At 34.6% G+C, this 22250-nt stretch overlaps 1 protein-coding gene across 1 annotated transcript in view; it reads left to right on the plus strand.

The window, feature by feature from the left end:
- Nucleotides 1-15869, plus strand: part of LOC131605355 (uncharacterized) — a 51445-nt gene extending 35576 nt beyond the window's left edge. Inside the window, exon 2 of the mRNA XM_058877724.1 lies at nucleotides 15846-15869. Coding sequence (XP_058733707.1) covers nucleotides 15846-15869 — 24 coding nt within the window. The remainder of the gene's footprint in view (nucleotides 1-15845) is intronic.
- Nucleotides 15870-22250: the final 6381 nt, after the last annotated feature.

Raw genomic sequence — 22250 nt, forward strand, 5'->3', positions numbered from 1 at the left:
GAAATGGCGTGGTATACAAGTTCACTTATTTTTCAGATGGGTACAAAGAGGAAAAAGCCTAAAATTCCAAATATTTCTAAATGGGCCCATTTTATTTCCATCCAAACCTCATCTTAGGCCCATGCACGCCCCAAAATATATATTCTTATATTTTTATTATTTTTATTGATATTTATGGTTTTTTATTTATTAAAAACTATAATTTAATCATGAAAATATTAAAAATAAAATATATGATTTGTTTCTTCAATTATGAGCCAAAGATTCAAGCAAATATTCTCCAAAAGTCAATCAATTTTCGTGCACATAATAATTGGGAAGATATTGGATCATTTAAGCCAAATTTGGAAGGATTCCATAAAAAAATTTCAATCAAATTTCTCAAAAACTCAATCAAAGATTCAACAAAGATTTGTTTGGTTTTATAACCCTAAATCATTCTCCTATAAATGCATAACAAGTCCAAGATGCAAGGGTTCAGAAATTCTGCAGCCAAAGCACTAGATTCGGGCATATAGGATTGAAGAAACTTGCAAGTTCGATTTCAGAATTGAGGGCGGTTTCAAAGAGTTTCAAAGGTGTACACACGTTCCAGAGACATCACTAAGGAGAACCAGATACTCGCAAGCACTCCAAGCACTCGGAATTGCTCGCAAATCCACACGGCATTTAGTGTGGTAATGTGGAAGCCGCCGGTTCGATTCCCACACGGACATAATATTTTTCAGGATTTTCTTTAGAAGATCCCATGCAGCGCTGGTATGAGGAACACATGGTACACCTTCTGAAGTACGCCTTTGGATGCTCATCCCTCTTGATCTAAGGCCTCAAAACATGCAGTCCATCATGGTCCTCCATCAGCTCTCCACACTGAATCAAGCTGAGTTTTTTAACTTTCTTTTTACTTTTAAATTATATAGTTTATTTATTTTATTATATATATATATATATATATATATATATATATATTTGTTTTTATCATTCTTTTTTCTCTATAATATTTTTCTCAATAAAATTATTTTTCTAATTTCTTTTTTTTTTTATATAAAATCTTTATTTTGTTTAATTTCTATTATGTTAATTATTTTGATTTAATTTGATTTATTTAGTTAAATATTTTATAAAATCTTAACTAATTTCTTTTAATTAATAAAAATTGTGAGAATGTCATATATTTACTCGATTTTATCTTTTTCCATCGATTTAATTAATTAGGTTAAAAACCAATGATTAATTAAATCGTTCGTGTTTTCTTATTTAATTCGTACCCTAATCAGGGTTACGAAGATCAGTCCATACACTGAATTGTTTCTTTTCCATGCCTTTTTTCAGGGTCGACTTTTCAAGCGCCTTCCGACTATGCGCCTGATCAAGACTCAAAGCTAAGTACCCTATTTACTTTACAAAGTCTATTTTGTTTCCCTTTAAAATCAGGGTTTGCCTTGCCTTCATTCTTCTGCCTTTGTCCTTTTCAGGTTTACCTCCGAGGTTTCCCTCCGACCACCAATTATGTCAGATCAAATTCAAAAGCTAAGTCTCTTTTCATATTTGTTTAATTTCTCTTTGCCATTTTTGTAGTAAATTAGGGTTAACCCTAATTGTCATTGAATTAGTCATACACTCACTGTTTCCTATTATTTCTTTTTCAATTCTCTAAATGGTCAGGGTCAATGCTTCATGCACAAGGCAAACTTTTGCCCATCAACCTTCATCAATCGAAGCTAAGTTTCTTTCACCCTTTTCCTTTTATTGTTATTGTTATTGATTAGGGTTAATCCCGATTATCATTTGAACTGATAATGCACTCACCTCTCTTCTGTTTATTCTTTACTTTTCAATTTTCAGGGTTTGTTGACCGCCAAGGCTACGAGTGTTGGTAACCCTAAACCCTAACCTTAATATTTTATGTTTAATTATTACTTGTGTCAAACCCTATTAAGGGATCCGCTGGTTACAATTTCCCTCCCCCATATTACTGTTTCTTGCCTTATATTATCTGCGTGGTTAGTAAAATAGGGAGTGGCAACCATGAATTGAATTTAGAATCACCTATTTACAAGATAATATATTGAATTAACCACGTGATTGTTGCACACACGCACCCTTTTGGGGTAACCTCTCTGTTGCCTTGTTGCCTGTTGCCTGTTGCCTTTGTGTTTTTTTTGCAGAATAAGCCAAGTCCCTCGAATACGAGGATACCTCAGCCATGTTGCCTCGATAAAAAGGTCACGACCCTAAATGATGCTGCCTTCGATACACAAATGACCTCGACCCTCGGAAGTTGCCTACGGAAAAAGGCTGAGGTATCTTCTGGTTGCCTAACGAAAATGGCTTATTCTGATTCTTGCCTTAGACTACCTGCCCTTCTATGGCATGGGACAGTCTCATGGCAAAGGATGCTTCGACGACCCTTCAACCTCCAAACGAAAGGCTTCCTGCCCTCTTATGGCAAGGATAGACCCTTTCATTCTGAAAGGCTAAAAAGAGACCTATCATCTGAGTTTAAGGTAATTGCCCCTAATTGCCTTGCAATGCTCATCTTTAATATTCTTTCTCACAATTCTTCGAAAACTGGCTACGCTCATTTACGAGCTAAAGTTCACTTTTTTCTTTCATCTACCTTTTTTTTTAAAAAACAAACGAGCAAGCAAAGCAATTAAGAGCCCATGGAAAACCATGGATGCAAAGGGTGCCTTACACCTTCCCTTTGCATAAATTACCCCCCGAACTTAGATTTCTTTAAAAAGGTTTTTTTCTGTTTCTTTTTGCCTTTCCGAATTTGTTTGGATAAAATAAAAGTCGGTGGCGACTCTTGCTTACCGCGACATTCCGATTAATAAAAAGTCAGTTCACCGTATTACCCACTTGGTAAATGGTCCCCTGTTAGGAGTAAATTAATGGTAAATTCATGTGTTAATATAAGTGATTTCTTCTCTAAACCAATGCAAATTATGATAGATCCATAGATTTTTAGTAAGAATTGAACGGAAAAGGTTCAGTTCATGTGTAAAGCAAATCGAATCACTTGTGGGTGTTATTGTTGCAGGTTTAGAGCTGAATTGAAGCTTGAGAAGAACATGAGGAGGAAAGAGAGCTGGAAGTCTCAAAGGCAGAAGAAAAAGATGGAAAGTGCAAAGGGCGCGCCGCGAGAGTTTCTAGAGCGCGCCGCGAAAATATCTCTGTTTTGAAGCGCGCCGCGCCAGTTCGATGCCGCGCCGCGGCCTCGGCGTTAAAAGCCCAAAACTTCTATTTAAAAGCCCTAGCTTCCAAGGTTAGAGAACTTTGTGAAGAGCGAAATTAGGAGAGCATTCTGAGTTTGCAATCAAGAACAACAATTGAAGGCCAATTCTTTACCAATTGAAGACATTCCATTGATGAAGATGAATCCCTCTATTAATTCTTGTGTGTTCTTCATGTCTATGGAGAGCTAAATCCCTCTTGTTGAGTCTAAGGTAGTAGTTAACCTATGAATATACATTACCATTGATTAATTCCTGTGAACAATTGTTTGAATTTATTATCAATAAGAAACCTTGTTTTAATTTACATCATTGTTGAATCTTCGATCGAAAGAGAGGATTTTTACTTTTGCCCTAGGTTACTATATTGGTTCAATTATAATTTGCAGAGATGGAATTGTGATTGGGTTTTCATAATTATCGTTCTTAATTACTATTATCGATATTGATATTTGGAGAGATCGAATCTCATACCGGTAAAAGTTTATCTAATTTGATTTGCAGACATGGAATCTTATTTGAGGATAAGTGAAGATAATGATTCAAAGGATTGTTCTATTGTGAATTAATTGATAATTGTATAGGATTAGGTTGATGAACCCTAAAGGCTCAACATCTTTCTTTACTTGTTAACACAAAGTCCTTTACTTGCTTTTATTTTATTATTTGCTTTTGATATTAGAAGTATAAAACAAACCAAACTCAATTTTCCTAACTCAAAATAAACAACTATAGAACGGCAGTGATATTAACCAATCCCTGTGGATACGATATATTACCGAAAATATTTACCCAAAAATACTTTCAACAAATTGGCGCCGTTGCCGGGGATTGGTGTCAATATTGCACGCATTGCAATAGTCGTATTATTTTGAGTTATTTACTTAATTTTAGAATTTTAGTTTAGTCCCTTTATTTTAGGATTTTAGTTTAATTCCTTTATTTTAGATTTTTAGTTTAGTTCCTTTATTTTAGAATTTTAGTTTAATTCCTTTATTTTAGATTTTTAGTTTAGTTCCTTTATTTTAGAATTTTAGTTAGTTAGTTTATTTTAGATTTTGTTATTGCAATAGTCTTTTAATTTTGATTTTTTTATAAATTTTTTTTTTTTGTTATTTCACTTGTTTGCTAGTTTTGTAGATGTTTGTTTGTCGGAATGTTCGACCCAAATATAAATGACGCGATTCATGCTCAAAACGAGATCCGTTTTCAACAAATGGAGTATCTCTTTCAAAGTGTGTCACAGTTCACACCTCAAGATAGTAAGTTTCATGATATCGGATGGGGCATACCGGAAGATGCGATGGAGTATGAGATGGCTAACCATGAATACCAACAACAAGGGCTTTCACATTATAATCAAGGTTATCAAAGAGGACCCTCTGAGTTAGAGGAAACCATGAATCAATTCATGCAATTCTCTTTAGCCATTCAACAACACCGGGAAACGCAAGATATTCAACTTACCAAATTCTTCACCGAGCAAAACGTAAGTCAAGTCTCAACTTTTCAAAACTCTATGACTTGTGTAGAAACCTGCAATGCTACTTCTATAAGGAGTGTAAAAGTGATTGATGAGGAAGTTGAAAACAACGATGATGACAAGGAAGATGTTGTTGAAAAGGATAATATAGAGCATGTAAACATCAAGAAAAATATAGAAAGTGAGTATGAGCTCTCAATGAAGCTACCTTATCCAAGACCTCCTAAAAAAGTAGATGATGTGTTAGTCGAAGGAACAAAAAAGGAGGATATAATCAAAGAAGTCGTGAATGAGTTAGAAACTTCAAAAGTTGAAATTTTTTCAAAAGAGAATATGGTGGACTTAGAGTTGAAGAAGAGTAGTAAGGCAAATGAGCATAAACTCTCATTGGAATTACTTCCTCCACAAGTTCCTAATAAAGAAGGGAAGGAGAGTCATTGCTTTCGACCAATGGAAATGTTTAGCCGTTTGCAAATCACCATCCCATTTTTAGAAGGTTTAGAGTTAAAGCCAAAATGTGTCAAAGTCATCAAGGATAGGTTCTCACAGAAGAAGAAATTAACGGATAAGGAGGTTATCTCTCTTGAGGAGATGAAAAAACAAATGAAGGGAGAAAGATCGTGAGTTGAAGTGGTAAGAATTAAGGATGAAGAAACAAAACAAGCAAACATGAAATACTTTTGGGGCTTCACATTGGTAAGAAAAGTGCCAAGAAAACGAGACAATGGTTGATGATTCAACCATGAACCGTCGAGCCATGCGACGTTAAACGAAGCACTTTGTGGGAGGTAACCCACACTTCTAATGTTTTGTTTTGTTTAGCTTTTATTTCAGGAAATAATCAGGGAACCCGTCTGGTGAAAGCTAGGAGGCAGCAATTGATATTGCGTTACTCTCTGTAAGTCACCCTCTCGGACTTGTTACGAAACATTGAGGTCAATGTTTAGTTCAAGTTTGGGGGGTGGAGCTATTTATTTTTGAATTGTTCAAATTTTCTGTTTTTTTATTTAGCTATTTATTTTTGAATTGTTCAAATTTTCTGTTTTTTTTATTTAATTATGTACTCCCAGTTAGAGTAAGTAGTCCCATAACAAAACGAGAATCTCAAGCGAAGTATCAACAATGAAGCAACATGTATGAAAGTGGTAGGAAGTGAATGTTCAAAATTTTTCAGTTTCACTCTCTTTTTCAATAAGTAACAAAGCAGGTATGAATTTTCAAACTCAAACTCTTAATGTGTGCAATGAAACTTAAGGTGTTAGTAAATACTGTCAGAAGTTCTTTATGGTACATTGTTTATTGGATCAGCTTAGCCTTAACCATTGTGAGGAAAGCTTTCCATTGTTTACTATATGCAGGAGACCATCAATTATTTTGACGTGTTTGTATCATGCTAAACCGAGTGTTGCATCGTCTGTGGAAATCTGGGAAAGTGATTTAGGCAATTGTTGAATCTGAGAGTTCTTTTAGCCTATTCTAAACATGCAACTTAATTTCTTCTGTGAGAGTGTGATCTTTTGCTAACCATTCTTTGAGCCTGAGGTCAAGATAAGCATCATAATATGCACCAAGGAAAATACCTGGTGAGTTTTGATCTCAATAAAGAGTTTTGTTCTGGATCATCAACCATAAAATTTGGTGATGTGTTTTCTCTTTGACCCTTTTTAGAAAGTAGGGGAGCATTCATATAATCTGAATACAGGTTGATCTCCAAGTTGGGGAGAGTCACATTCAAAAGAAGAGTAAGTACTTATGGCAATCGGTGAAAGATAAAAAAGTCGTAGCTTGAAAAAAAAAAAGAGAAGTAACAACGTTTGAATATAACGATTGTTGAAAAAAAAAGTGAAAAAGAAAAACCAAGCTACGAATGGAAAAAAAATGAACGGATGAGAGAATTAAAGTTATAGAGAAGAAGGAATGAGTTATGATTTGGATGCTTCCCTAGATTAGGAACAACCCTTGATTATCTTCTTTTCTTTGAATCTAAACCGCATTACAACCCTAGAAAGACCTTCTGATTCTCAGATTCCACAGTACTTGATGCTAGCAATTTGGTGAACGTATGATATGGATCTTTGTTGATTTAATTGTTGGATGAGTGTTTAACCCCTCTTTTATTCATCATACTTTTTGATGAGAGTGATTAGTGCTGATTCAATTACAATTGTGTAGTGTCTTGAACTTCTGGAGGTAATTTGCTTTCAAAGTCTGTTTCATGTGTATATTCTGAGTTTGCAGGTAGAAGAGGAGTATTTGACTTAGTTATTGGATTGAACCACTTGAGAAAACCCTTTTTGAAAAACTTGTTGCTTGATTGTCGGTAAACTTTGCTGGAGGTAAGTAATTTTGTTTAGGGACAAACAAAACTCTAAGTTGGGGAGAGTTTGTTAGGAGTAAATTAATGGTAAACTCATGTGTTAATATAAGTGATTTCTTCTCTAAACCAATGCAAATTATGATAGATCCATAGGTTTTTAGTAAGAATTGAACGGAAAAGGTTCAGTTCATGTGTAAAGCAAATCGAATCACTTGTGGGTGTTATTGTTGCAGGTTTAGAGCTGAATTGAAGCTTGAGAAGAACATGAGGAGGAAAGAGAGCTGGAAGTCTCAAAGGCAGAAGAAAAAGATGGAAAGTGCAAAGGGCGCGCCGCGAGAGTTTCTAGAGCGCGCCGCGAAAATATCTCTGTTTTGAAGCGCGCCGCGCCAGTCCGATGCCGCGCCGCGGCCTCGGCGTTAAAAGCCCAAAACTTCTATTTAAAAGCCCTAGCTTCCAAGGTTAGAGAACTTTGTGAAGAGCGAAATTAGGAGAGCATTCTGAGTTTGCAATCAAGAACAACAATTGAAGGCCAATTCTTTACCAATTGAAGACATTCCATTGATGAACATGAATCCCTCTATTAATTCTTGTGTGTTCTTCATGTCTATGGAGAGCTAAATCCCTCTTGTTGAGTCTAAGGTAGTAGTTAACCTATGAATATACATTACCATTGATTAATTCCTGTGAACAATTGTTTGAATTTATTATCAATAAGAAACCTTGTTTTAATTTACATCATTGTTGAATCTTCGATCGAAAGAGAGGATTTTTACTTTTGCCCTAGGTTACTATATTGGTTCAATTATAATTTGCAGAGATGGAATTGTGATTGGGTTTTCATAATTATCGTTCTTAATTACTATTATCGATATTGATATTTGGAGAGATCGAATCTCATACCGGTAAAAGTTTATCTAATTTGATTTGCAGACATGGAATCTTATTTGAGGATAAGTGAAGATAATGATTCAAAGGATTGTTCTATTGTGAATTAATTGATAATTGTATAGGATTAGGTTGATGAACCCTAAAGGCTCAACATCTTTCTTTACTTGTTAACACAAAGTCCTTTACTTGCTTTTATTTTATTATTTGCTTTTGATATTAGAAGTATAAAACAAACCAAACTCAATTTTCCTAACTCAAAATAAACAACTATAGAACGGCAGTGATATTAACCAATCCCTGTGGATACGATATATTACCGAAAATATTTACCCAAAAATACTTTCAACATCCCCACACTGGGAAGGACCCTTTCAAATCTTAAAGGTATTTTCGAACAATGCTTACGAAATTGAAGAGTTGGCAGAAGATCGTAGGATCTTGAGAGTAAACGGGAATTATTTGAAGAGATATAAACCAAGCATGTACGAAGTAAAGATTGCAAAAACGTAGACATTCAGGGTACTGCGAAAGCCAAAATGGTCAAGCATGTATCAAAACATATGCGTTGCATTGATCAAAATGGCTTTACAATCAGAATGGGTTGATAAATTAAAGGAAAAGAGTCAAAGAAAACACCAAAATATTTTCATTCAAACACAGAAGTACATGCATTACAAAAAGGATCCAAAGAACATGATCTAGAAACTTCTGAGATTACAAAAAGAAAGCATAAAAACCTAAGGCAAACACTTGCTAATTAATCCTTTGGTCTAAACCCTCCAAGGACAGCACAAGCAAGCTTTCGGCTTCGAACATGTCTATGGATCCAGAATTGCGCATCCTCCTCACTACACCTTTCTTAAGGAAAATGTAAGAGAGGAGTCTCCCATAGGGAAGACAGGTCACAGTCCCTTGACGTGTGACACCTATGGAAACAGCCTTAACAAGTCCTTTGAAAATCATCAAAGGTAAGTTAATCTTCTTCCCTCGAAGACCACAGAGAATAAACTCCAAATCTTCAACCATGATGCTGTTTTCATCAAGCCTCCGAGGATGGAAGTTACCCACAAGCATTTGATGCCAGATCCTGATAACCTTGGCACTGAAGGGGTCGTTGTCCATGAGAGTCCTTAACATGAGATGAGTAGTCATGTTGAAGCTGTTATCATCAAAAGTTTCCCCAGAATTATTGCATCTCATTAGGTTGGCAATGTTGGTGGGAGTGATGCTGATATGAGCATGTCGAACCTCAGAAACAATGGTGGTCCTACCTTCAGGATCTATGCGTAGAGACGCAAACATCCAGAAATCTGCCAACATGTTGGGGTAGACAGGACCCTCCAGGATTTCTCCAAAGTAGAAGTCCAGTTCCTGGTTGACAAAGAGGTTTTCGAGGCTGATGAAGTTGTTATCAAGTTCATCTTCAGAAAGTTTGAATTCTTTCTTGATAAGAGCTTTTATGTTGTTGAAAGAAAGAGGTGCAGCCATTTCAGAAAAAAGGTTTGGAGAAAGAAGTTGGTTTTTCTTTTCTGTTGTTAGTATGTGAGAAAGCACAGGAATGAAGAAATGAAAGTAATATTAGACCCTTTATATAGACCTGGGATACTAAAGGTTGGTTTAAAATGTTGATGATTGATTAGACTGTATTTGGTTTTCCAAAAAGGGAGTTAAGGCTTCCGCCGTTTCCCGCCCTTGGAAGTTGAGAAGTAATCATGAAACTGACGCACGCACGTCTCAAATAGACGTTTTGAAGAGAGTGACGTCACTGTTTAATAAATGATTATGGCTAGAGAAGTGGAAACGTCAAGTCTAAAGGCAAGGATGCTGCGAAGGATAGTCAGGGTCTACATGTTGCATTAAATAAAATCACTATGGAAAATCTGAAGATATATTCTGGCAGAACTTGAAAGATTTGCTAAAAGATAGTGCTTGCGAATATTAGAAACATAGACGGAATGAAAGTAGAAGTCAAGCATACAGATAGATGTTTCTACAAAAGGTTCGATTACAAAATGAAAATGCAACAAAATACAGGATTGGAAACAGCTAGTTAAAATCCTCAGGGAGGCTATTTTTGATCTTCAAATATTGAGTTTCCCACGAAGACATACGAAGCTCAAGTAACGCCCGGTGTTTCTTCAATCTTTCAATCTCTGGCACTAATTTCTGCGCAGTTTCGAAATGTTTAATCCCCGATTGCACCACTTCGAGCAAATCCTGTTGGTTGGCTTTTCATATGGCTGCCTGACAATGTTCAGCTTCCTTTATCTTTTCTTCGAGGGCCTTTATCTCTTGCTTCCAGGAGTTGATAATCTTCTCGTAATCATCAAAAGCCTTCTGATTTTCTGAATGTTTAAGCTTGAGGGCCTCACCTTGTTTCGTTGCATCCACAGCAGAATTCCATGAAGAGTCATGAGAGGCCATTTTCTCAGATAGTTCCTTTTCGACATTTTGCTTTCGAAGAATGTTGGCCTGGAGCTGTTCAACTAGAGAACCTAGCAAAACAATTATCTCTGAAACTTCTGTTGAGACTTGAAACAAATCCACTTTCTTTAAGAGTTGATTTCATTTGTGACTCTTAATAGGTTCCCGGCTAAGAACATCCACGAGATTGACCCCAAAGAACTTTTCTTTTATCTGTCGAAGGAGGTTGGGAATATCTTCCTTGTCACCAGATTCTATAACGACAGCTGGAGAGACATCAATTTCTGAAGGCGAAGAAGTATTCACATTCATAATAGCCTTTAGAAAACTAAGAGGATCAGTTTGCTTAAGCTGTTCCAGTTCCAAAGGAGTAGGCTTCGCAGGGGCAGGCTTCGAAGTTGTCCCAGGAGTGGTTTCTGTGTCTAGGGCCGAAGTTTCTTGAGGATTGTGTTTTTCTGGTTTAGAAGTTTCCTCCATAGCATCTTGTTCCGATGCAGTGTCTTCGCTGTCATGTGGTTGTGGATTCACATTGTCGCTGCCTGAGAATGGATGATCTTCTTTCAAATTTTTGTCTTGATGAGTAGGTGGGGATTCGTCAGTAGATTGGCTTTCTTCGACTGGTTCATTAGGCAATATGGTGGTGAGTGGCCTAGCATCTTCGAAGACTGGTGAGAGAACATGAGTTTTGTTTTGAGAGATATCTGTGTTAAACAAACCAGAATTAGTCGTAAGGATAAGGCTTTGAGGAGTTTATCGACGGAAGTGAAAGAGTTACGATTACCGTGAAGTTTATTAACATTAATAGTGAGGTCATAAGCCTTAAGACCTGAAGTGGCAGTGCCAGCATCATCCTGCAATAACAAGGTAAGATGTCGGTTTAATCATTTAGTTAAAATTACAAGATAGTATGTGGGTTGAAACCCAAAATACCTTGGTTGGGATATTGTCTGGACTTGAATTATGGCTTTCGAAAACGAAAGCATTACTGGCGGTTTTCAGAGGAGATTCTTCAGAAGATGCCTTGTCGCTAGGAGAAGCAACTTTGGAGGAACTTACCCCTTTCTCTTTTCCTGAAGGGGTAACAGCTTTTTGTCTCTTTCTATGTCCTTGTCTGGTACGAGGAGGAGATTTATCTTCGTCATCTGAGACAACTGTTGAAGAGACTTTCCGTTTCGAACCTGTTGGGGGTTTCGAGCTCTGGAAAATATATATATTAAGCAAAATAAGTACTGCTCACAGATTATACAAGATTAAGAATATAAAGTGGGTATGTACCGTGGGCTTCTTGTCAGTAACAATGGAGTCACTCTCACTTGGTTTGTTGCTTTTAGATGCCCCAGAATCCTTTTGGGTAGGAGCTTCTTTAATCTTCCTCCTTCGAGCAATAGCTGTAGTTGAAACTGAAATCAGTATATCAGCAAAGAAAAGAAAAGTCAGTCGAAAAATTGTCTGAATCCAAACCTTCAGGTATTGGAGTCAAGACACGAACATGTTCAAGATCTATATGAAGATGTCCTTTGAAAGTATCCAAGGTATGCTTAGTCGGAACCACTCGTTCAACACGTTTTTTAGTACTTTCTTGAAGATCTTTTAAAACGTTGCCACACACAAACCAATTCGGAAAAGGGGGGCTCAGAGCCACACCAAAATCCGCACTTGGCAGTGGAGGGAATTTTGGAGGATTAAGTTTGAAAGCCACTTCATAACATAGTTCTGGTCGAACATACGAGGGCAATTTCAACTTATCCAGTTTGGCGGAAAACTTTTCGCGCAAGATGACTGCAGCCTCACGAACGGTCCGACTAAGATCATCAGGCCTGTAGATAGTTTCAAAGAATTTTTGAAAAGCTTGGATTTCTTTAATGTGAGTCGAAGTACCTTTGTGAAAATTCTCCTGCACATCAGCAAAAGCTGCAGTTAGTTCTTGAGTAAGACTATCGGCATCAAAGATTTGAGAAGTATAGTAATCCGTCCACCACTGGTGAAAGTCTGGTGTAGAATAAAAAGCAGGTTCGAAAGGAATAGGAGAAAGATTGGTGACGCCAACGTATTTGTTGATTTTTGATTCATATTCTTCTTCAGTCAGGTACAAGGTATGGAAACACATATGGTTCCTTTTCTCATATAAACACTTGGGTTTTACTTGAACCAACCCAAACTGTCTCGAAACCAGATTTGGTTGGTAGCATACAAGGACACATTGACCTTTTGATGGTCGAAGGCGATGAGAAAGCAACCTTGGGGTCAGAAAGGCCTCCCAAATTTCCATAGACTCAGTTTGTTGATCCTGAGATGTTGATGATAACCTTCGAGTAAACCATTCAAGACCAATTGTTCTGTGTACGAACGGAGCCATAGAAGGATCGAACTGATTGCGCTGGGCGAACATCATTGTATATGCTAGAAAATGTTCACGAAGCTTCCCAGTTTCTTCTTTTGGAGTTAGGTAAGCCAACCTGGTTCCTTCTATAGTTCGATTCTTAATTTTGTTATCTTCTTCGTTGACATTGCCTCGAAAAGGAAGATGAGTTTCGAACGTAGCATTAAGCCACAGTTGCAGTAGCCAGAAAGGACCAGCAAAAAGCAGAGTGCCAGTTTTGTAGTTTTTGGTAAGGTTCGAGGCTTCGCTAAGATTTTCATAAAGAGATCCTAAAAGTAACTGGCTTAGGTTGAGCTTTTTTCCAGCATGTAGCTGATTAGCCATGCAAAGGTATCTCTTTGCGACCTGTATGGATCTTGAGCAGAAGGCACATCGTGAGAGCCATAATGCCAAGAAAGCAATATGTTCTTCATCAGAAACTTCTTCTTGCGTTTTGTCATGGTGCTTCTGGATGAATGCAGTGTAAGTAACTGTTGATTCATTAAAACCAATAGTATCAGTATCCATCTCATTGGGATCGAAGGTTTCCCCGGTTGGTCGAAGTCCTGTAATAGCAGCTATATCAAAGAGAGTGGGGGTAACCATCCCACATGGGAGATGGAAAGTATTGTGAGAAGCATCCCAAAAGTGAACCGCTGCTACTAACATGGGTTGGTTATATTCTAAGCCTGTTTTTGACAGTTGAATTAAATCATATATACCTAACGATTTCTAGAAAGATCCTTTCGTTCTCTCTACTTTTTCTAACCAGGCATAGTACAAATCAGGATCTTTGGCTAAAGGGATTGACCTAAACACTTTTACAAAGTTGTTCATATAGTTTAACCTAATTTTCGCCAAAGCCAAAGGAGTCACAGTTGAAGTTTCTTCAGTATTAGCAGATTCTCCTAAGGGGGAACGACCATCTTCATCTATCTTAATCTTACTAACTAAGGGTCTAGTTTTGTAATAAGCGGGGAAGAATCTGTTCATAGATGAATTGTTTTCACCTGGTAACGGACCCATAAAAGCAAGAGGTTTTCCAGAAAGTTCAAAGGGAATGATTACCTGGGAAGCGTAAATAGCGCGCACTTCTGCGATATTAGGGTTTGGAATGTGTTCTTGTTCCCCAGACCGCGTTGTTGTTTGGAGCTTCAGAACAGGTTGAAGAACATTTGAAGATGAAGCCATGGAGAGGTTTTGATTGGGAAAGTAAGCTTTTTTGAAAGGGTTGAGAGTGTTTTGTTTTTTTTGAAGAGGATGAAGAAGTAGGAATGAAAAGTTGTACAAAAGTGCAAAACCAAGTATTTAAAGGTTTAACGGAAACCCTTTTTAAATCTTTTTGGGTAAAAACCAAGGGACACGCGGCGGCTAGTGATTTAATCCAACGGCGGTCGAATAAATTAGCTTTACTCCTAGTATGTAGGAGTAATGATCAAGAAGTAAGGTCAAAAACGTGGGAATGTAAGTTATGAGAAGACATCTTTGAAAATGACAAGACGTTTTGGAAACAGGGTCAGCAATGATTATGACGTTAGTCAGCAATCTTGGAACTTTCAAAGATCAATAAGAGACGAAATCTTATGATGGCAAGAAACGCCTATTTCTCTTGATTTTCGAAACAGGCATTTATTGGGGGCAATTTGTTAGCTGAAGATTTCGTTTTACAAATTTGGTTCTTCGAAGAAATAAAAATTCGAAGGAAAGATGGTTACTGATGACCATAAAATAAATGAATGGCTCCTGATGGCCATGCTTCGAGAATGAAGACTTCTAAGTTCGTTATGAAGATAATGAATACTGAAGCTAGTAGAAGTGTATGTCTTCGAGGACTTAGACAAAATTTATGAAATATGTTCAAGTATTACTACTTAGCGTGTTTTCGTAGTGTTTTTAAATACACTGCCACGCGTCGAAGAAGGACTCAGGCGGGAAGATTTGAAATTCGAAGACGGTTTCGTAACTGTCTAAATAACAGATGGCGTCCCTGGAGTTCTTATGAGAAACGTGGCATTAGATTAGCGTAGGGCCGTTAAGGTCGAAATTAGTATAAATAGGAGTCTTAATGTTAGGATTCTGTGTGTTCATTTTGTACAAATCACTCACATATTACTCAAGTATCAAGTGTTAAGAGAAAGAGTTCGCTGAGAAAATGTACGTATGACACCACCATTTTAATACATGTGTATTCTCTTTCGTTTTCAAGTATCTTTCAATATTATTGCATTTCATTTACTTCTTGCCATTTACATTTCTGTATTTTTACTTTCATGTCATTTACTTTTGAAGTATTTAATATTCCTGCATTTTAAGATTCTTTACGCTTTAACAATACTTTCGTTTCATATGCTATTTTACTTATCCTTTCACTAAAATGATACTTACGTATAACCAAGTGATTGTCAAGATTACTCGTTTTATTCGAAACAATTCTTATTAACGAAGACGAATCATGACTATGGTTCGAATGACCATTGATAACAATCTTTTTGACTATGTGTCCTAGGATCAATCTAGTCGATCGTGCGAGTAACCAAATCATATTTATTATAGTTTGGAAGACTAGCGGTTGTTTACCGGAAATCACCGTAAATAGTGAGGAACAACATAAGCCACGTATTTGTAACAAAAAAAAAACATAAGCCACGTATGGTTTTTTTCCTAAGCCACAAATATGAAATGTGCCATAAATGTTATTGTTTAATTTTAATTAATTTATTTAAATTTTGGCTAAAATTTAGGAGGGAATTTATAGAGGGAATATGGTGTGTGTAGAAAATAAATCAAATTAATTTATTTAAATTTTGGCTAAAATTTATGAGGGAATTTATAGAAGGAATATGGTGTGTGTAGAAAATAAGTCAAAACAAATATCTTGTGAAGTTAAGATAATTTTAATTTTTAAATAGTTTATTGCTTTTTTTTTATATTTAGTTAATTATGTTAATATTAAAAACATTTTTTTTAAATATTGTTAAATTTTAGTCACCTAAAACTTAAATTTTTTATTAAGAAAAACTATTTTATATTTTTGACAAACAATTTTTGTTATGTTAGTTAATTTTTGAATAATTTACTTCTTTTTTTATATTTAGCTAATGTTAAAAATATTTTTTTTAAATTGTTAAATTTTAGTCATCTAACACTTCAAATTTTTAAATAAAAAACTATTTTATATTTTTGACAAACAATTGGCGTATGTTAGTTAATCATTTAGTTTTTAATAAAATGTTAGATTTTATTTAAATTTTATATTTATCTCTAATTAGTTTTTATATTAAATTAATAGGTGTTATTAAATATACACAATGCCGCCAAAAGAAGAATTCCCTACAAAAGCTTTGGATGGTGCTCCAAGTAATGATATTGGGTGGTATTTTGGAACGCCAGAACCCGGAAGTCGCAATAATGTTCGTTGCAAACTTTGTAATGTGGTAGTAAAAGGTGGCATTACAAGAAATTGGAGTACATTTAGCTATATTCACACAAAGACAAGAAATAGATTGAAGTACAAAAAATTGCATAAGCTTGTCTTCACACATTACAACATGAAGTTGAGAATGAGGGATAAATTAAGGAAGAGCCGGGAAGAAATAGAAGCAAGTTTTGATCCGATAAATCTTGACTATATATTTCAAGAAGATCCGTTATCTCAATGGATAGAAGAGAGGGAAAATCCATTATTGGATGGAGTTCAAAATGCATAATGGTTACCAATAGTTGATACAAATGATGATAATAGTGATTCTAATGATAGTGGTGGCTTAAGTCCACCAAGCGATAATAGTGATGATGGGGGTGGTAATGAAGTGGATAACGAAGGTGAAAATGAAGGTGGAAGTGGGGATGGTGACGATGAAGGAGAAGATGGAGAGCAATTAGACTTGATCCATATCATGAAATACCATCTGGTTATAGGCGTTATAGGAACTTGAATGATATAGATCATTCTGACAACTCACTACTTGACACAAGAGGAAATGTGTCACAATTTGGAAGAAAGGGGAAAAGAAAAAAATGCTCCACTTGAAGATTCCTCCTCTTCTAGTATTGCTCATAGTTTTAGTGATTTTGGGATTGGTGATTCTTCACAAAGTAGTCAACAATCGTATCCTCCTGTTTATCAGTATCCTTATTTCAACTCCTATAACCAATATCCTAGTGATCAAACTCCTTCGTACTACCAACAATCAATGAATTATCCCAATTCTTATCATCAACAATCAAATGGTAGTTTTTTGGTTATGTGTTTGGACAAGAAGCTACACAAGATGATAGTCAGAGTGAAAATACAAGTTATGCTCCTTCACGTCATTCCACTATGTGGTAGCAAGATTCATGTAAGTTACATTTTCAAACATTGAATTTATTATATTTAGTAAAATATATGTGATGAAAAGTTTTAATATTAGATGCAATTTAAAGGTACTAATTAGAAGTTTCATCTTCTTCTTGTCTTTTTTTTTTTTGCAGTGAAGACATCAAGATGGCAACAAAGGATATTAATATAATATTTATGTCTCTAGATCTTTTATTTAAAATAAATCATACTAAATTATAATCCTACAACTGCTTCCCTCCAAAATCTTCCCTCCAAAATCTATCATACTAAATTAATTTAATAAATAAATCATACTATTTAATAAATAAATAAATATAATACTATTTAATAAATAAATAACAAATCATAAATATAAACCACTCACCCACTCACCACAAAAAATACATTTAATAAATAAACTATAAATAAATAAATAACAATCCCTCCAAAATCTTCCCTCCGAAATCTATCATACTAAATTAATTTAATAAATAAATCATACTATTTAATAAATAAATAAATATAATACTACTTAATAAATAAATAACAAATCATAAATATAAACCACTCGCCCACTCACCACAAAAAATACATTTAATAAATAAACTATAAATAAATAAATAACAAATTAAATAAAACTAAAAAAATAGCAAAAATAAAAAATAACTAACCACTAATTAATTTTTGTAACCTACTAACCCTAAAAACCTCTCGCCACTACCTCATGTAGTGCTCACCCATACTAACCCTAAAACGACATAAACCACTCACCTTTAATATAATACTATATTATAATTAATAATTAATTCATTTAATAAAAAACAAAACATAAGCCAATTTCAACCACTCACACATAAACCACTCACGTTTAATATAATAAATAAATCATACTATTTAATAAATAAATAAATATAATACTATTTAATAAATAAATAACAAATCATAAATATAAACCACTCACCCACTCACCACAAAAAATACATTTAATAAATAATGATTCTAATAGCAAGGATGAGGTTACGCTAACAAGTTCTCAGGAAACTTCTTCTACGAAATCAAGCGGAAAAAGATCTTCAAATGATGTTGAAACTGTTGCACTAGATGATAGTGATGATACCCAAGGATCAAGCACCAAGATTCAAAAAATTACAAATATTAAGAAAGAGACTATTAAGTAATTTTGATAGCATTAAGTGATTTTGATAGCATATTATAGCACTTTTAGCATTTTCATTCTTTTATTATTTTATTGTTGAGTGATTTTGATATCATGTTCTAGCATTTTTAGCCTATTTATTGTTTTATTGTTTTAGCATTAAGAAATATGTTATCAATTTTCATTGTCTTACATTAATGATATTTATTTCAATTTATTCTTGATTAATATAGTTTTTTATTTGTATAGCTTTACCGATTCATAATCTGGAATAAATTAAATAAAAAATCAATATCAAATATCAATTCAAACAAAACAACCCCACTCTATTTAATTTTTATTTTTTTTAAAATTGATATTTTTATTAAACAATAAAAACCACGTTTTGTTATAAATAAATTTATTGTTTCCTATTTTTAAGATGATTGAAAACCGATTAAATACATTATTAATTATTGAATAAAATAAACCCTAAAAAAAATATTTTCATTGACTCCTATTTTTTAGTTTATTGAATCCAATAAAACACACTAATTATTATTAAATTAAATATATTTAATATTAAATAAAATAAACCCTAACAAACTACTTTCAAGTACTCAATCAAACAAAACCACGTTTTGTTATAAATTAAACTTATTCTTTCCTATTTTTTAGTTGATTGAAAACTATTTAAATACATTATTAATTATAAATTAATAAATAAAATAAACTCTAAAAAAAACTATTCTCATTGTCTCCTATTTTTTAGTTGATTAAATCCAAGAAAACACACTAATTATTATTATTAACAGTAGTGCTATATGGTACGAAATGTTATTCGCGTAAAAGACACGACGACACTTTTTCTTTGCAAACTCAATGTTGATGAGCCTTTTAAAATTGTTTAAGAAATGAAGAACAACCATAGAATATGATTTAAATAAAAAAATCTACATAAATTCTATTGCATATGATGCATGTTAGTTCCACATGTTAGTTCCACATGTTCCTCACCATTTCATATATCCTATCATCTTAGCACAGGAAAATCACTATATTATTAAAAGAGTGGGATAATGCACAACAATCGAAAAAAATATCATCAGATGCCAAAAATAAAAGGATTAATTACTATTCGTCTCAATTCGTGCTAAAAACCTCTCGTAACATTTAGCATTATTCTATTATTAAATATATTAAATAAAATAAACCCTAAAAAACTACTTTCACGTACTCAACCAAACAAAACCACGTTTTGTTATAAATTAAAATTATTGTTTCCTATTTTTTAGTTGATTGGAAACCGATTAAATACATTATTAATTATTAAATATTAAATAAAATAAAACCCTAAAAAAATTATCATCGGTCTCCTATTTTTTAGTTGACTGAATCCAATAAAACACACTAATTATTATTAAATAAAATAAACCCAAAAAAACTACTTTCACGTACTCAATCAAACAAAATCACGTATTTTTATAAATAAAATTTATTGTTTACTATTTTTTACATGATTGGAAATTTCTTTTAAACAATAAATATAATTTATTGTTTCCTTTTTTTTTTTGTTATGATTGGCACCATTTTAGATGGTTTGTTACTACAATTATTTAAATTAATGGTATTTACTAATAATTTACTAATTTACTAATTACTTACTAAAATTAATGTAATTGTTTTACATTTACAAGAACTAACTCTACAAACTCTAAAAACTCACTATTATATATAGACACAGAAAATACTTTGAAACTGTGATCTCCTTAAACGAAATATCTATGCTTCATATCATTTTCATATCGGCTACATGTTAGGGTAAAGGTGGTGATTAGCTTCTCATTTCATAGGCCAATGCCTTATATACACAAGTACAATAGGATGCAATAGCTAAATCACAGAGGCCCAGTCAATTGGCCTTTAAGCCCAACAAACCCTCCCTTAAGTTGAATATCACAACAGATATCAACTAAAACAACAAAAAAGAAAAAGAACATACAGCAGTAAGTAAAATTACATAAGAGAACTAATATCACACATTCCAAGTCCCTCCCTTAATCTGCAGAATGTTTCCAGCTTTAGAGCCTTGGTCATGATGTCTGCAAGTTGCTCTTCAGATTTGCAATGCTTCAGTTCTACAATTTCATCCCTGCTTAATTCTCTAAGGAAGTGGTATCTCACATCAATGTGTTTAGACCTCCCATGCATGACTGGATTCTTTGATAACTTTATGGATGAACTATTGTCACAGTACACAATCGTGTTCCCAGTTTGTTCTTGCTGCAGTTGCTTCATTATAGCTCTCAACCACACACTTCGACATGCACAAGAAGCAGCTGCCACAAATTCTGCCTCAGTGGTTGACAGAGTAACTATGGGCTGTTTTTTAGAACACCATGATATAGCTCCTGATCCTATAGTAAAGACATAGCCTGATGTGCTTCTCCTATCATCATAATCTCCAGCATAGTCAGAGTCTGTCCATCCTACCAATTTCAAATTTCCATCATCACTGTGCTTGTACAGAATTCCATAACTCATAGTGCCTTTTAAGTATCTCAAAATCCTCTTGATAGCAGCTACATGTAATTCAGTGGGCCTTTCCATGTACCTTGCAGCAAGACATACTGAGAAAGCCATGTCTGGTCTAGTTGCCAATAGATACATCAGACAACCAATCATCTGTTTGTAGTAGGTGGCATCAGTAGGCTTTCCATGTTCATCTTTGATAAGTTTACATCCAGGCACCATTGGGCTGCAAACCTTGTTACAATCAGTCATTCCAAATCTGCTCAGTATCTCAGAGGCATATCTGTGTTGATGAATGAAGATTCCTTGTTGGGTCTGATTCACTTCAACCCCCAAGAAATACTTCATTTTGCCTAAGTCAGTCATGGCAAATTTATCCTTCATAGATTCCTTGAATTGTTTCATCATTTGTTCATTGTTTCCAGTGTAGATTAAGTCATCTACATATAGGCTAACAATTAGAATCTTGTTTTTTCCTTCACACTTAACAAACAGTGTGTGTTCATGAGAACACTTCATGAATTTTTCAATGATAAAATAATACTCTATCTTGCTGTACCAAGCCCTAGGGGCTTGTTTTAATCCATATAATGCCTTCTTGAGCTTGTACACTTGATTCCTGTTCTTTGTTTCAAAACCCAAGGGTTGATCTACATACACATCTTCAATTAGTTCACCGTGCAAGAAAGCACTTTTAACATCTAATTGAAAAACACTCCAACTCTTGGAAGCAGCTAGAGAGAGTATAGTTCTTATGGTATCCCACCTGGCCACAGGAGCAAATACTTCATTAAAGTCAATGCCATATCTTTGAGCATATCCCTTTGCTACAAGCCTAGCCTTGTGCTTCTCAATTTTTCCCTCCTCATTATATTTTGTCTTGAAAATCCACTTCACCCCAATAGATTTTATACCCTGTGGAAGTTCAGTTAATACCCAAGTGTCATTCCTTTGAATTGAATCAATTTCTGACTCCATTGCTTTTCTCCATACTTCATGTTTTACAGCTTCATCATAAGTATCAGGATCTTCTTTAGAGCTAAACAGGGCAAGGCTTTGCATTGAATCGAGTTGATCTTCTGTGACATAATCTCTGAGGTAACTAGGTGGCTGTCTTGTCCTAGCAGGCCTTTCTTCCACACTGTCACTGTCACTGTGTTCTTCTCCAGCTTCTTGTCCTTCTTCTGTAATGTTGTCATCTGCACCATTGTTTCCACCAGTTTCATTAACAGCTTCAATCTCATCTTGGCTATCTAGTGCCTCACTAATTTGCTCTACTTCATTGTCAGCAATCTGATTTTCTCCCCTGCTGTTACCTTTGTTGCCCCAGTCCCAGCTCTTATGCTCTTCAAACACAACATCTCTGCTGATGATGATCTTTCTTTCAGTTGGATTATACAATTTGTAAGCCTTGGATTCTTCACTAACACCAAGGAGAATGCACTTTGTACTCTTCCCATCCAATTTCTTTCTCTGCACATCTGGAATATGTACATGTGCCAGACAACCAAACACCTTGAAATGATGGACTGAGGGTTTTATACCACTCCAT

This window comes from Vicia villosa, linkage group LG5, assembly GCF_029867415.1.
Source record: "Vicia villosa cultivar HV-30 ecotype Madison, WI linkage group LG5, Vvil1.0, whole genome shotgun sequence".
NCBI lineage: Eukaryota > Viridiplantae > Streptophyta > Magnoliopsida > Fabales > Fabaceae > Vicia > Vicia villosa.